The sequence below is a fragment of the Barbus barbus genome (assembly GCF_936440315.1).
Source record: "Barbus barbus genome assembly, chromosome: 8".
Lineage (NCBI taxonomy): Eukaryota > Metazoa > Chordata > Actinopteri > Cypriniformes > Cyprinidae > Barbus > Barbus barbus.
The window spans coordinates 21,057,605-21,074,398 of record NC_136736.1 but is presented as its reverse complement, the minus strand read 5'-3'; the positions used below and the strand labels follow the sequence as shown (position 1 = coordinate 21,074,398).

At 39.2% G+C, this 16,794-nt stretch overlaps 1 protein-coding gene across 1 annotated transcript in view; it reads left to right on the top strand.

Annotated features, from left to right (window-relative positions):
• The first annotated feature begins 287 nt into the window (after nt 1–287).
• LOC306874380 (slit homolog 2 protein-like) overlaps nt 288–16,794 on the top strand; it is an 85,113-nt gene continuing 68,606 nt past the window's right edge. The window contains exons 1-4 of the mRNA XM_079424383.1: nt 288–1,106; nt 2,204–2,275; nt 4,083–4,154; nt 10,264–10,335. Coding sequence (XP_079280509.1) covers nt 946–1,106; nt 2,204–2,275; nt 4,083–4,154; nt 10,264–10,335 — 377 coding nt within the window. The 5' untranslated portion in view covers nt 288–945. The remainder of the gene's footprint in view (nt 1,107–2,203; nt 2,276–4,082; nt 4,155–10,263; nt 10,336–16,794) is intronic.

Genomic DNA, 16,794 nt, shown 5'->3' with positions numbered 1-16,794 from the left:
TTGCAAGTTCATGACTTAAAAGTCGGGATTCTTTAAAATAACACTATAGGCTATTCCTACCTGTCAGATAGACCAATGTGTTTTAAGTGATTCTTTAATGTCCGAGGTGTATCAGTGCAGTAAGCTTTACGGGTTTGACTGTCTTCTGGCTGGACTCGGTACTTGTGTTGGATCGAGAAATTGTGTGTGATTCCGTTACCGAGTATTATCGGTGTGCGGGGCTTATTTCCACACTAGAGGCGCCGCCTTTGCTCTGAACACAGACACACACCCGCGCGCGCGCCATCAGGTGCCAGAGAGACACACACACACACACTTCCGATTGAGTAGCATTCGAGTAAAGGCAGATCAGCGAGGATCACCCAGGACTTTACCCGGCACCGTGTTGGATTTATAAAGCAGATTTGTCCCTGTGTGACAACATGATGGATGCATGAGGGCGCGCGAGATCAATACACTCAATTATACCCTCTAAGCGCACGTGAAGATCAGCTCCGCTGGATGTGTGTGACCGCATCTCTATCACCAGGTGGCTTTTCAAGTGCGTGTTTCCAAGCGCGTGTCTCCTGTTGGCGTAAATGTGCGCATAAGGTGTTTTAGGAGCCAAACAACAAAAACGCAGAGCTACAATGCGCGTGCGGGATTAGTTTAAACTTTGGTTTGCGGCGGAATCGGCTGGATCTGGACTCTAAACTCGCGTCCCAGTACAGAAGAGACTACGCAGACCCCAGATGGGAGCTGATCTGGATTGAATTGTAATTTGTTTCCCTTTGTAAAGAAGAAGGGACAAACATTCCAGCCGGAGGAGATTACAAGTGTTTTCTTCTCAAAGATCATTTGTTGTGACTCCTCTTATTTTTGGATTTAAAACTCCTGCGCCTGCTCTGGCGCAACTGTCTCGCACCGGGAATTTCGTGTGTTTTATCAGAACTTGAGGAAACAGCAATGATGTTTGTTTTAAAAGCAGTGGTGCTATGTGCGTTGCTCGCCGGGGCTGGGGCTCAGTCGTGCCCGTCTCAGTGCTCCTGCAGCGGGACAGCGGTGGACTGCCACGGGCAGAATCTGCGGAGCGTGCCGCGGAACATTCCCCGCAACGCTGAGCGACTGTGAGTGCACCGAAATACGCTACATTAACGATTGCACTGACCAATACTTTACTATAGTCATAACAGTGTGCATGTATTATACAGTTGAGCCACAAAAAAATTCCAAAATGATAAAATTACAATTATCACTAATTTATTCAGCATGCACACAGCACGGCCAAACAGTGCTCTTAATATATTATGCATATACATTATATATTAAGAGTACTGTTTGGCCGTGCTGTGTGCATGCTGAATAAATTAGTGTTAATTGTAATTTTATCATTTGTGAATTTTTTTGTGGCTCAACTGTATAATAAATGCACACTGTTATGACTATAGTAAAGTACTGGTCAGTGCAATCGTGTTAATGTATCGTGTTATAATTCTTTATAACAGTGTACATTTAGTATAATAACCCACACAAATGATATATTAATATTATTCTGTTACATGCTTTTTCCCTCTTGAAGTGCTGTCATCGGAACAATGCCAGAGTGTCCTTTTCTATTCCACTCACGCATGTCTCTATCTGTTTCTTACATTGACTGTCTTTCTGAAGTGGGATTCATTAATTAAACTGGCATGAAGTTTAAACACAACCTGTGCTGCTTTGAGACAGCAAGAGCCATAGAAGCTGTTGAACCTACAAAGACAGTTAAAATCCTGCCTTTTATTTAATTATTAGAATTTCATTCACTCCTGCTCTCGTTAAAACTGTGATATTCATTTTTGGCTGGGTAGCTGTAAGTAGATGTCATATAGAAAAGCAGGTTTCAAAAGCTACATGACGCCAACGTTAATTGGTCAGGATTGCTGAACCCTGACCAGAATTCAATTAGAAACCTGCTAAGAACTAATCCACAGTCTAGCACACCATTAATGATAAAATACACTCATGGATGGTGCATGATGATGCAGATAATTTAAGCAATCTAGCATGCTCTTGAACATCTGAAATGCATTTTAGTGTAGGCCAGTGTAATGAAGTGGCCAGAAAAAAAAAAAAAAAGGTTCCTAGCATCATTTACTGCTTAATGGCCTAATTTAGACTTTTCTTTATTATGGCTAAATATGTAAGTCATTATTCATAATTTTACCCTCTCTTCTTTCCACAGTGACCTGAATGCAAATAATCTGACTAAAATCACTAAGGCAGATTTTGCGGGACTGCGGCACCTCAGAGTTCTGTAAGTATCAACTAGTTTTTAGAGCTAGTAATAACTACTTATTATTAGTTTTCTTATTTTGTTTAGAATGCATATAACCCCCAAAATGTTTAAAAAGTGTATTTTGCATTCAAAAAGTACAATGCAGATTTTATAATTTAAAACAACAACAAAAAAAGTTCGCAAAATGCGTAAAATATAAAATATTTATCTTCATCAGGCTAATTTTAAAAATACCTTTGTTAAATGTAATTGTTTGAATATAAATGTAAATAACTTCATTAGATAATAATCACATCCACATATATGCAGATATTTATGTGTATTAATGTCTACATTCCCATTATCTAGCAAACATATGTGTCCCCAATGGTCCCATTATTAGATAAATGCCAGTAAAAGCATCATTATGCCAAAATATCATGGCTTGTCACAAAAAATATTGTTCTGGATTTCACTGGAGGTTAAACACTTGTAGTATATGCACACTTAGAGCAAACAAGTTTGAACGGTGAAGTTTAAAGAGGCAGTGATTGTCAAACACAAACAAAGACAGCATTTATACAGAAAAATGATTGCGTTATTGGAATGTGAAGTGCCTGTCTATATCTTTCTTTCTATCTTCTCTGTCTCTCTGTGAGGTTGTGTTAGTAGGAAATTTTGTGAATGTAAATGTGTGAGATGGAATGTGTGGTTGTGAATGTATATGTTAGAGAGAGAGACATATAGAGAGCTCATGTAAGAACAGGTTTGCCCTCCCACTTGGAGGGTAGTATTTCAGCTGAAGACTTTCTCTCTGTCTGTCTTTCCTTTCCCTCACAGACGCATTCTTTTATCTTCCTCTCTCTCACTCTTAATATTTCTTGCTCTTATAAGACATCACTAAAATGACCTGTATCTCCAAAGTTGTGGCATCTAAACTGCCACATATTCTTGATTCATATAAAAACAAACAAAAGACAAAAAAAAACATATCTCTGACATATTGTATTATTCTTTCTTCTGTGTGGTTGCAGATTATTTTTAGAGTGTTCTACTTCAGATTTATTACATATACTTCAAATTAATATCAACTTACGTTAACGACACTTCTTGACATCCATCACAGATGTCCCTCATATACATGCTCAGTCAAACAGAAAATTGTAAATTATGAGCTGTGATTTCTCATGTAGGGCCAATTTCCTGCTACAGAAGGGTTAAATAATGCATCAGTGTACGTTTGAATGATGTTATAAATATATGATTCCCAAACTGCAAGGGAATACATATAAAAGTTCACCTGGGTATCTGTGAGGTTGTAATGTACTGCTATAAAGATGCAGCAACTGTGCCAAAGCTGAGAAAAATGGCAATGTTGTTTGATTTAGGGATTTGATATGAATTGCCACGCTTTTATTATTTATTTATTTAAATCTAAATCTGGGCACAGTCGAGAAAAACCTGTGTCACAGGACAAATCACAGTCTAAAAGCCCCGACTTCAGCCAATTCACAAAATTTTGACAAGCGCTTTGCTTTTGTAGGGCAGTGTAGCTGACGGAAATGGTGCAGTTATGTTATTTTAAATCATAGTCTAAGTATAGATGTTGTATTTAGTCTGAGATTAAAAGCTCTTATTTACGGTGGTTTTATAATGAGAGGAGGGTCTCAGATCATGAGATATCCTGTGAAATGGTGTTTGTGAAAATTATTTGCGGACAAAAAAATGTAAAGTGCTCTCTATAAAAGTATGCACCGACATATAAATTGTTTTAATCATTGAAATTCATGCAATGAGTGACTTGTCTTTATTTTGGTCTCTCTCTCTTTTTCATTTCCATTCTTAGGCAGCTAATGGAGAACAAGATCAGTTCTATTGAGAGAGGGGCATTTCAGGACCTGAAAGAGCTGGAAAGACTGTGAGTGACTAATGCACATACACTCACACACACACACAAGATATGCTGCACTGGCCGGTAGGGCTAAAAGTCTGTGGTGTATTTGTGGGTTAACATTAACGGTGTGACCTGCCGAATACAATTAATTGCAAAATGACATTACACAATCAAGTGTGTGTTTTCATATATTAATGGTGGACATTGTATGTTGTGGGCATGTGTGTGTGCGCGCACATTGTGGTCAGGATTTCATGGAGCAACATTTTTGTCTGACAGCCAACCCAGCCTCAGGGGAACACACACATGCGCAACTAACTCTGGCACACACAGCCCTTTAAGAGAATGACACTGGAAGCTGGAATGGAAACGAGAATTACGCTCATAAGGAGCCCCCCCCACCCCCCACCTTTTCTTTCAAGCTTTTACCCCCCAGCTATTCTCCATTTTCAAACCATATTCATTCTGATGGCCTTTATCTCTTTGTCACTGGCTCAGACAAAAGTTTAGGTTTCGTCAGTTTCTTAAAGTGGTGCACTTGGTGTACAGCAGATCTCCCTTTGCACTCCTTTACACATATTATACAATATGAGCCAGTATGACAAATTAATTTAGAGCAAACACGGAACAGAATTAGCATTTTTGAGCCATGAGCTCACCTGAGAAATTTCTAATGGGTTTTCAGAAAAGCAGCTTTCCATTTATGAGTACAAAAAGGTCTCTGGTTAACAAGTTGCTACGGCTGTCTGATTTGTCCAGCATATAAACTCAAATCCTTGTTGTTATAGTCCTTATGTACACTGTCGAAAGTGGTAACTGGCCTTAAGTAGCAATAGGGCCTTTCGCACCGCAGGAACCTTTTCATAGTACCCGAACTAATTGTGGAACTACCCACTTTTTGGCGTGTTCGCACCACGGGAACTAGGAACGATTTTAGTTCCAGGAACTCCGTTTGGTGGAACTAAATTAGCTCCTACTTCAGAGTAGGGTCTAAAACAATTCTAGGAACTATCCGTGACGTAAGTGTACGCTGATTGGCTAAACGCATACGAAAACGCCCTCACCCACCATGATTTAAAACACCGTGTAAACATATACTGTGTAAACATTGTTTCATACTGAGAGCATTTATAAACGGCATTTACCTGAAGACTTCGTCTACGGCGTTTTGTGCTTCTATCAGCCTCAATGAAATGTAGCACTGCAAGTTGTCTTTGGAGATTCTTAGTCGTCCTTTCCGTTCTTTCAATCGCTTGACGTATACTTCGAAATTCCATGTCCATTATTGTGAAACCCGCGAGACACAACAAAAACACAACTCCGATGACAGCATCCTCCATCCTCCTGTTGTTAACGTTGTTCTTCTTGGTTTACATTGTTGAACACCGCGTACAAATGACGTTGCTGTCGACCGGCTTACATTACTTCCTACTACCCACTGTCAGTGCGAATGCAACTCTTTAAATGGTACTGGGAAATAGTTCGCGCAAAATCGTCCCAGTACTTTAGTACTGTACTTATAGTTCAGGAACTAAAGCAGGCCCTATTTTGTACCCCTTAAATTTTGTTAATGCATTTAGGTCACTTCAGTGACTTTAAAGTATTTTTAAACTGAATAAAATCAAATTATATGTTACAGCATAGGGCAAATTTTTAGATTAACATTTTTTTTTCAGTATAGTAACTTAAGGACTTTGAAGTCAACAATTCTTTCAAAATGATTTTTTTCAGGTATAACTGTGTGTCTAAACTATGTTGTACTACAAAATTATCTGACTCACTTTATGTGAAGATTTAACTGCTATGTACTTGTCTTTAACTACTATGTACTAACATTTAAACTAATCATTTGATACCACAAACTTGAGGTGTACGTCTTTACAACATGAGGGTAAATGACAGATAGAAAGTACGTCACTTACCCCTTTGGTGGCTGGGAGGCTATCCCCGTTGTTCCTCTGTCCTCGAGCAGGTTCCACGGCTTTTTGCGAGCGAGAGGGGATGACGTCATCAGGTGTTACCCAACTACGCTGTCTAGCTCCGCCTGCCCGCATTCTCCACCACTGTGGCGGGAGGAGCAAACGACAGACACAGTGGGTGTGGCGTCAAGCCTCGGAGAGGTTTTTATTAAACAAATAAAGGGGAAAAATAAAGTGTCCAGGGAAAATAAAGTGTCCAAAGGAATGGGGAACCTGGTGTCCTCGCTGTGCTGCGGGGCTAGTGAAGGAGGGTAGTGTTCGTCAGGGAAGGGGCGGAGTCCGGTGGCCGCACGTGCTCCCCTCTTGGGGCCGGGAGCGAGTGGCGGCGGCGTCTCTTCCGCGGCGACGTCCTTCTCCTGAGTTCCCGGCACTTCTGGGGGATTCGACAGCCCGGCATCCTGGCCCGTCAGCCGTCTCACGAGTGCGGCAGTCCACCTCGACGCACCCTTCCTGGACCCATGAGGACACCAGCGTGCATGCACGGGGAAGAGACCGGTCTCCCGAGGAGAGGCGTGCTCGGCGTTTAAACAGCGGCGGTGATGAGGCTCTATTCACATCAGGTGCGCCTCATCACACGCCGCCAGCCCTGGGTGTTCAGCGCCCCTCCTCTCTCACACACCCACTCCCGTCGGGAGCCTGGTGAAGGGCGGCGAATACGGGACGGGGTGGTGATGATGGACAGGGGGGAGGCAGCCGACTCGTCACATTACTTTAAGATGATTGACTGTCAATTACCATCGCTTAATGGTGACTGGCAGATGTTTGGTTTACACACAGTCACATTAGAACTGGCATTTGAGCCGCGGTGCGTGAGGCTCAGTCAATCACCTGCTCAATGCTATCCTATTTTTCTGCTAGTCATTACCTTTTAATTTGGTGAGGAAATGTTTAATGACTGCGACCAACCCAGCTGAACCACAAAAGGCTTTTGCCAACTCGGCTCTGTGAGAAACAAATATAATTCCCTCACGAGTATGATAACTTTAGTTTTAGTTTAATAAAGGATTTGCATTAGCTGCGTGTGGCTCTGAATGCTAACTAGCGAAAGGGTCAATGTCATTAACCGTGAATGTGGCTTTGTGCAGTGACATATAGCTCATAAAGCAGAGTACAGCTAACTGGTAATAGCTTGTAATAATAGCAAACTTGCTTTCGGCGTAAATTGTGCAGTGTTGGCATAACTGAAGGGTTAGGCGGGCGAATGGTGGCGATGAATAGCTCTTTATAGTGATAAGTGTAGGGATAGAGGAGCTAGCGGTATTGCTGAATAGCACAGCTAAAGTCAGTGTGTAAGATCAGTCCCACTGTGCCGGTACAAAAGCAGGAGTCTAATGCTGGAGGGTGACTGCATAGCTGAGAGGATTAGAACGCACAGGCATTATAATGGCCTTACCAAAGGGCCTTCATAAATGTGTGTGTGTGTGTGTGTATGCGTATTGGGGATGCATTTAGGTAGTGGGTGTGACGAGCTACTGTAGGGAGGAAAAGTGGAGACTATGTTCCACGTATGACCCCCCTTTTTAGACACACACACATACACGCAAACACCCTTCGTCACGGCTTGCTAGTCATGAGCAATGCAGTCAGGTAAAGTAAACCTATGGAGAAGGACTTTTTTCTCTTTTTTTCTTTTTCTTTTTTTTTTTATCTCAGTCATTTCCTCATGCATTCTCTTTCCTTCCTCTGTGATGCAGCTTGTTTTCCCATTTTTTCCCCTTTTATTTCTTTACAAACACACTGTTGGGCTAATTGTTGTTTGTGAGCTAATGGTGTGTGGATTGAGACTGAGAACTGTCATGGTCACTGATTCAGTCTTACGCAGGCAGACCTTTGACTAAAACGGCATATGGTCTAGTGCACATTGCGGCTCATTCTCAGCTGCCTATTTACATAGGAATAACTGTGTGTAATTGAAGCACTTTTTATATATTCTGTTTAATTTTTTTTTTGTTTTGTTTTTCATTTAATTTAATATAGTTTATACCAGACCTGTGAACAATGAAATAAAGTTGTGGTTGCTGCCATGAACAGTTGTGCAGAAAATACCTTAAAATATTGTAAAAAGGAATACAGACTCTGTGATCAGAATATCTGCCTATCAACAACTGATTAATAACTGCAAAATCAAAGATTAACATATAGTTCTGACAGTGGATATCAAGTTAACTTGCTACTAAACACTGAATATCTTTTTGATACCACTGTCTTAGAAAACTTCTGCTAATCCAACGATTATTTCATTGTCAAAAGTGCTCATTGTATCAGGCCAGTATCTGACTTTGTGTCCTTCTGGACTTTTGCGCATTTAAGGAAGTTGTGCAGAGTCAGCCAATCAGATTAGTGCTTGCCAAATGAAGAAAGTGCTTTCGAGTTTTGTGTGCAATATGCATCAGGCTGTCAGCGAGCAGACTGTGGGCGGCACATCTCAGCCTACTGATTTATAAATCAAGCCATAAACTTATCTCATGTGCTATATGTGATTTATTGCGGATCATGTGTGCTTTATGCTACAGTAGCAGTGTGTGTCTTCACACTAACTTTCAATTCATTCTTTCCTCTGTTCAGTCTTGTTGGCTGTTTTTTGGCATTAAAAGTCATCTCACTTTATGGCCCTCCTTGGAAATGACTGAGTGCATGTCTGTGTGTGTGTGTGTGTGTGTGTGTGTGTCAGAGTCTGACTATGTGCATTTCTATCTTTAAGTGTGTGTGTGTGTGTGTGTCTGTGTGTACTCATCTATTTTAAGGGTCGATCTTATTCGCTTTAAGCACAGTGTGTGTGTGCCTTTGTGTGTTTCTGCAGCCGGGTCCTCAGGGAAGGCTGTCCTCTGTGCCTGAGTGAAACACGTGGGCATTTCTGGAGTGTGCAGCACTGTGTGCCTCGTTATTATTTCATCATTCATTAAATATTCAAATGGAATGATGTAACCCCAGAAGCTGAATGATGATGTCATCGGCTGCTATGTTTGAGTGTGTGAGTGTTTGCAAGAGTGTGTCAGAGAAAGTGAGGGTGTAAAAACAGTGAGGGAGAGTAAAAGCTTGATGGTTTCGTACTTTGTGCAGGCAGAGTTCACTTTAGAACTCTGGCTTGTGTGATTGACGTTTGGTAAATCTTGCATGCTGATGTCAGAGCACAAGAATTGATCAGGTGTTTGTATTATTTTAACATTCTCCCATTATCAGCAGACTTCATAATATCGTTGTAGAAGTTCTCAAAACCTGTGAGCTTAATAGGCTGCTCTGAACGATCTGTATTCTGGTATTAAAAACATTATTGATTAATCTCAAGCCTCATTAATCTAACACACAGACAGCAGTGGCGCCACTCTTCATTAATATGCGCAGTGGGTATTATATATGTGCGGATTGTCATGCATAATGTCTATTATGCATGCACTAGTCGGGAATATTACTCGGTGTATTACCATGTCAGAGAACTGAGCAAGAGAAAGTGAGAAATTACTTTTTATCACTGAATTGTCATTGAACTTATATAAGCAAATATGCATCATTTCCTTTCATGACATGCGTGTGTGTGTGTGTGTATTTGCACTGTAAGTTCTTTTGCTTCACTTTGTGTGAGACGTTCTGTTTGTTTTTCCCACATCTGTTTTTCCGGGCTGTTCTTTGTCTGCGTGTGTTTGCTAGATGCCCCCACACACTGACGGTGTCTGCCAGCCACACACACACACACACACACTAACACACACACACACACACACACACTAACACACACAGAGTCAAGGCTCAAGTTGACGACTGGCAGGCCCGAACTGAAATATTTTATAACATTAAACGTTTGAAGTATTTTTCTTGAGCACAGCTCAATCAGTGCATACTTCTGTAAACATTTAGACCTCATGTTTCATAAGGAATCTATTCACAATATTTACTGTATTCATATTTTTTTGATGTTTTAATATGTCACTGGGGTAGATTATTCAATTGTTTCATAACTCATTGCAGTTGGTTTTGTGAGCAGACAACCCCACATGTTAGATTAGACTTTCTGCAAAGAGTTTAAGGTCTGATAGACATCATACAATTTCTCGTGCCTCACAGTCATTGAATTTTGCTCTTGTGAATGTACATAAACTGCACCACTGTGTGTTTTGTGTGATTTCATGTCATGTCACTGCGTGTGTCTGTGTTTGCAGGCGTCTCAACAGGAATAATCTTCAGGTTCTTCCGGAGTTGCTGTTTCTGGGCACGACCAAACTCTTCAGACTGTGAGTCCTTTATCTTTTAGCCCCTCTCTTTCCTCTCCGTTTTTTTTTTCTCACCCCCTTTCTTTCTTCTTTCTCTCCTTTTCACTGTCTCTCTCAGTTCTCCTTTTGTTGTTTTTTTTAAACAGGATTTTTGTCTCTTTTCCAAAGTTTATTAATTACTGTAGCTTTTACAAATGTATTTACTTATTTTAGATACACTATATTGCTTTTTCATGAATTTCCGTTGCTGTGCTGCAGTTGGATCTGGGATCTTTCACATCTAGGATGACTTTTTAATACATAAAAATGTTGCTGATTGCTTCCCTAATGCTCTGTTTGGTTTGATGATTTGGCTATTTTTATTAATAATAAAAGATAGTGTCATTAAATTTGGAGGAAAATTATAGCATAAATACAGCAAAATCTTGAGATCTGTCTTCTAAATCTCGCTCATTACTCCCAGACAGGATTTTGTGTGTACGTGTGTGTGTTTATAATTGAGTTATGCAGGACATCTTGGGATCAGCAGTAAGGGAGGTTCAGACCATGAACGGACTAAATTGAGTTAAAAGGAGATACACGCTTAAACATCTGCTGCTCAGAGAGAGCGAGAGGAAGGATAGCGAGCGCTAACAGCTTTACCAGGAAAAACAACATTCTAACGGACTTTGCAGGAGGTTGATGGAGGAAATGTCTCTCTGTGTGTGTGCTGCACATATTGCTCATGTTTCTGCAGTCATACAGTCACTGTGCATGTTCTAGACATGGTATGGTTGTGTGTGGTCTCCTAAAAATACACTGGGATCCTCAGGCTCAACTATCAGGTGTGTGTGTTTTTGACAAGTAAAATGCTGGTCTTAAAATGAAATGTTAAAGAAATAGATTAATGTGTTTACTAAAGCACTGTTTACTTGTTTCATTTTTAAAAGCATCAGATTGCATGTGTGTGTTTGTGAAGAGGTCAAGTTGTGCCTATATATTGTTGGGACCAAATGTCCCCTCAGAGATAATAAAACCTGAAATGAGCTACACTGGTGGACCAGCCAATGGAAAATGGCTTAATAAACATCCTAAATAATGTATAATAAAACGCAGAATGGTTGGGATACGAAATATTATTAGCTCAGTATAAAAAACAAAAGAAATGAAAACAATAGAAGTCAATGAAAGTGTGTGTGCAGGATTTTATGATTCTTATAGAGGATTTTTCTGGTCTGTCTGTCAACTCAGTTTCAGCAAGATGGTAGCAGGTGTGTAAGAGAGAAAAAAGACAATGAGGGAAAAAGAGGAAGCACTTTCTGATAGAGTTATTTGATTTTATGTCCTGACACACACACACACACACACACACACACACACACACACACACAGAGAGAGACAGTGTTCTTTCCTCATTAGATTATCTCTGCTTATCTACATCTGTGGCTAACATGTGCAGCTTTTATCTGTCTGCCTCTTTCATCACTCTGTCCATCTCGTTTTGCTTTTCCTGTTCTCTCATCCCTTCTTTCTTTTATGCTGCTTTACGTGCCTTTTCTTTTCTTTTCTTTTCTTTTCTTTTCTTTTCTTTTCTTTTCTTTTCTTTTCTTTTCTTTTCTTTTCTTTCTTTCTTTCTTTCTCATCTCTGTGCGTCCTCTCCCTCTGCCCCTCTGATCAGGTTTGACGTTAATGTGTCTGGAAGGAGTGTGTGTGATTTTTTTTTTTTTTTTTTTTTTGAGGGGGATGGTCTGGTAGTGGGTGACAGAACCTTCTAGAGCTTGTTTTGTTCATCTTGCCGGGTGCCCTAGTGACCCCGGCTTCTGCTGTACGTGTGTGTGCGCGTATATGTTTGTGTGTGTGTGTGTCTGTGTGAATATGAGTTATGGTTACACACATATGGCTGCTGCCACAGTAGCGGCTGAAATATTTCTGCCTTTTGTCTCCTCAGAGGCCAGGCCTGTTTGAAAACCTTTGAATAACATTGGGTATGTTGGAGAGAACGTTCAGATAACATTTCTCACGGACAGCAGGTCGGTCACAGCTGTGTGTGTTTGGATAGAGAGAAAGTGGGAAAGAAAGACGAAAGGGACTTAAAGGAAAGAGAAAAGAAGAGGCGTGAAGGCAGAGAGAGAGAGAGATTGTTCAGATTTTTGAGAGTCCATTAAGAACTCTGTAAAAACCCAACAGTAGTTTGAAAAGGAGAGTGGAACACCAATAAAAAAAAAAAAAAAACAGATGGTGTGAGAAAAAAAAACATTGATAAAGAGAGAGTGAATTAAAATATATCCTGAAATATTTAAGGAAAGACACAACAGGTGATCATTTTAAGAAATAGATACGTCCCTAGGTAATTACATTACATTTAAAACAATTGTTTTGCCTGTGATGTCTTACCTTAATTGTAATTTTGTAGATGCTGGGGTTGGTGGTGGTGGTGGGGGGTGGTAGGCAGGCAGATATTATTATTATTTTTTGTTCTGAATCAAGCTGGCACAAACATATCTTTTGGCGCGAATGCCCGCTCATAGTTGCTATGTTACTGTTGTCATGTCACGTAGCCATCATCCCTCATCCAGTAACCGTTAGTGCTGTTTCACACTGTGCAAACTTTCTGAGTGTGTTTGTGGGTGTTTCTGACCATCAAAGGAATTTCTCCCGTTGTGACGTCTGTGTGCGGCTTTTATTGAGCCTGTCATTGGTTATTAGGTCAAATCAAATGCCTCACAATGGTAATTGTGTAAGTTGTTTCTGCATACATTTTTTTGAATCATAAGGACAGTGTGTCTTTGGAAGAGATAAAAAGTTTGTCATCACTTCTTGAAGATGAAGTGTCTGATTTTTCTCTTAGGTTAAAGGGATAGTTCATCCATAAATTAATCCCTCATGTAATTCTAAACATTTTTTATTTTTATGCAGAACACAAAATAAGATATTCTGAAGAAACATTTTTTGTTATTTCGGACTCTGACAAAACAACATTGGCTCAACCAATGGTGTGAGTTTGGGGTGGGCTTGACTGTGGCAATGGCAGATGAAGGGGTCTCTTTTGAAAAATAAGCGTTATATTTGTAATTCTGTTATGTTTTGCAATTATTTTTTGTAATAGTAGTGCTGAAATTACAATTTAGTTTTAACCTCAGATCATAAATTAAAATGATCAGTCCTGCTTGTGTTACAGCACTTGCAAACCAAAGCAAAACATTATTGAAGTCTCTGACGTTATATTTTGAGAACAGCTTCGTGAGAAGATTAGAAACTTAAATGCGTAGAAAAAGTGAGAGATTGAATATGTGAATATGCCAGCAGACATCTTCATATTCCTGTCATGTCTGTTAGCAGTGGCTTTGGGTTCACACACACTTAGCTGATTTTAAATATGGCTTTGACCATGTGGTTTTCTTGAGCAATGTGCCACGAGTTTTCGGGGTGAAAAATCATAGTGGTTTTCTTGCTTAATCCGCACACCAAACGCTAGACAAGCCAAACTGTTTGCCATCTCAGAGTGTGTGTCTGCGTGTGTGTGTTTACCGAGCTCGGCGTTTCCTAGGTCACAGTGCTGTAGAGAGTTTGGCTTTTGTCTGCGGAGTGGACGCTTAACCCCAGTCCTCTCAGCTCACAAGACACACACATACAGACACACAACACACACACACATACTTGCTAAGCCTTGTCTGTTCACACGAGTTGGTGGGAACAGTTTTGAAATTAAAGACGGATACAATAGACTGAAGTGTTGCCTGTCTGTTGAAGTATAGTGTTATTATGTGCAAGTGTATATGTGTGTGTGTGTGTGTGCGTACATGCAGGTACATGTGTGGGATTTAATTTCATTCATAATCAGATTTTAATGAAGACAGCAAAGGAGTTTATAGCCTGTTTCCATAGTGACAGTGACTCATAATGGAAAACCCTCAAGCTTGTAGACATGCGTGTACATGTATGTCGGAGTCTGTGTTTTCTCGAGTTGTTGTGTTTATCTGCATGACCTGCATTTCAGACATTTTCATGCATTCTCTTGTAAGTCATCAGAGGATTCAAAAAAATGAATTTTACTCCTTGGTCATTAAAAAACGTACTATTTCAGGTTACAGCTTTGAATAGACTAAGTCAATCATCTGTTGAAGCTGCCAGTTCATTAGTATGCTGTCTAAAAATATGCAAATAGAAATATTTAAGCAAGACGCAACAGGTAAAGAATAAATCTGTTGCACACCATTTGCTAAACTTCTTCATAAAATATCTGATCAAGCATTGTGAGCAATTGTACACTGTCAGTTCTAACAATTTCAGTTTACTTAAAAAAGTTTGGAAACCAATCTCCTATTTTTGCAAAGCAAACTTAAAGGTAAAACTGAAGTTAGTTTAAGAATTGGTTTAAAGTAAAGAAAGCAATCCCTTCCCAAGTAGCCTAGATGAAGTAATAAACATCAAGTTAGTTTAAAATCAATTCTAGTTAACAAACTCTAGAATATTTAAAAGTAAGATTACTTTATTAATTCCATTTAACTAACTGTGTTCTGTAAACATCTTTAAATGCTGTTGTTCTTAACATGGATTTAATCTGCCAGGTATGGGGACTTAAAAATTATGTGCAATATTTTTTCCACATTTTCTTTACGTAAAGAGAATGTATTTTTAGTAGTTCAGCCAGCATGGAACGTACTTAACACAAGTTTGAAATTTTCTGGACCTACCGGAGCACTGTAAAAAATACAAAAAAATTCAGAAATGTATGTAAACAGAACAGCAAAAAATAAAATACAGGCCTTTACAGCCCATCCATGACAATTCTTCTCTCTGACATGCCTATATTGTGTCCACTGAAGTCTGCAATACAGCGCTGTACATTCACTCTCCCCACCTACAATCCCTGCCGGACCTGAGACTCAAACTCACAACCTTTGGGTTACGAGTCGACTCTCTAACCATTAGGCCACGAATAGGTACAGTGTGAATTTCTTCTTCATTCCAATACTGGAAATGTTCTAAAAAGCATACAGTGACCAGGGGCTGTTGAGCAAAATAATAATAAAAAAAGCTAAATATTGATGACCAGAGTGAGTGTACAGCGATCTGTGCAAGCATCAAGCACAAGAAAATTAATCAAGCTGACACGATGATGAGATTTATAGTGTAAGAGCTACAAAACAGAAAATATCTCAGAAGACATGGATTAAATCACAGAGCATAAGGGTTTTGTGTGAACTATTCCTTTAAATTCTGATATGTAGGCCTACTGCATGCCTTCAGAAGACTTGGAATATTACACATAAATTCCATTTAGAGAATTTAGGCAACATTTTTACAAATTGCTACTCGTACTGCATGACCCACCATTTAGATTGTAGAGCATTATCTCCTTTGTAATGGAGTGATGGATCACACCCATCATTTACATGATTTTATCTTAATTCAAAATGTGTGAAGTATGTAATGCTGACAAGTTTGTGATCAGTCAACACAATTTAATCAATTTAAGGCATTTACATCACCAATTTCACAAATCAGAATTATGTCACAAGAGACAAATATAGTATCTAGAAGTTTTTATAATTTTTCGTAACATGGCATATATTCTCATGGAATAAAAACAAAAATGACAAGAACAGAAACATCAATAACAATGCTTACGAAGCACATCCTGTAACTTTCTTCTGAGTCATCCAGTCAGGATGACTGGAAGACCCTGAAGTACTGTGGTGCAAACATCAAATGATTATAAAAAGAAGAGACAGGTTATAGGCTGAGGGTAATAATCATATGTAAATCATGATATAAAGATGACAGCAGTCAGCATGATAAAGGAATTCATTTTAATCAACTTGATACAAAATCCTTTTTTCTAGACAATTTAAAAAGTGCAGAATGCATGTCCAATGCTGCGCAGAACTCAGATCTGAGATTAATAATTTTAAAGGACACTGAACTTTGTTGTTACTCCTCATATGAGTATGCAAATAGGTAAAAAATCTGACTCGCTACGTATATGGCTCAGTTAAAGGGATAGTTCAACCAAAAATAACAATTTACTGTTAATTTACTCACCCTTAGGCCATCCAAGATGTAGATGACCTTTTGTTTCTTTAGTAAAACTGTAAAGAAAATTTTTGTTGAAACTGTGATCCTTGGTGATTAATAAAATGCAAGTCAGTGCACTGTAAAAAAAAAATATATATTTTACAGTGTGGCTACCATTTAAAAAAAAAAAAAACATATCAAGGAACAAAAAATTTATACCCATTGCTCCTGATTATATACTGAGGTCTGATGAAGCAAAATGATCGATCTTTGCAAGAAATTAAATTAATACAGAAAATGAGACTTAAAAGCATTTAGGGGGAGGGAGAATTATTATATACCCAGTATATATGCGTAACATCACGTCTTCAACATTTTGAATAATTTCACTTAAATTATGTTAGTTATGGGAACTATCTGTTAACTATTTCAGCAACAATTTAAAATTTGAAGTAAAAAAAACATTTTGGTTAAAATCAAGTA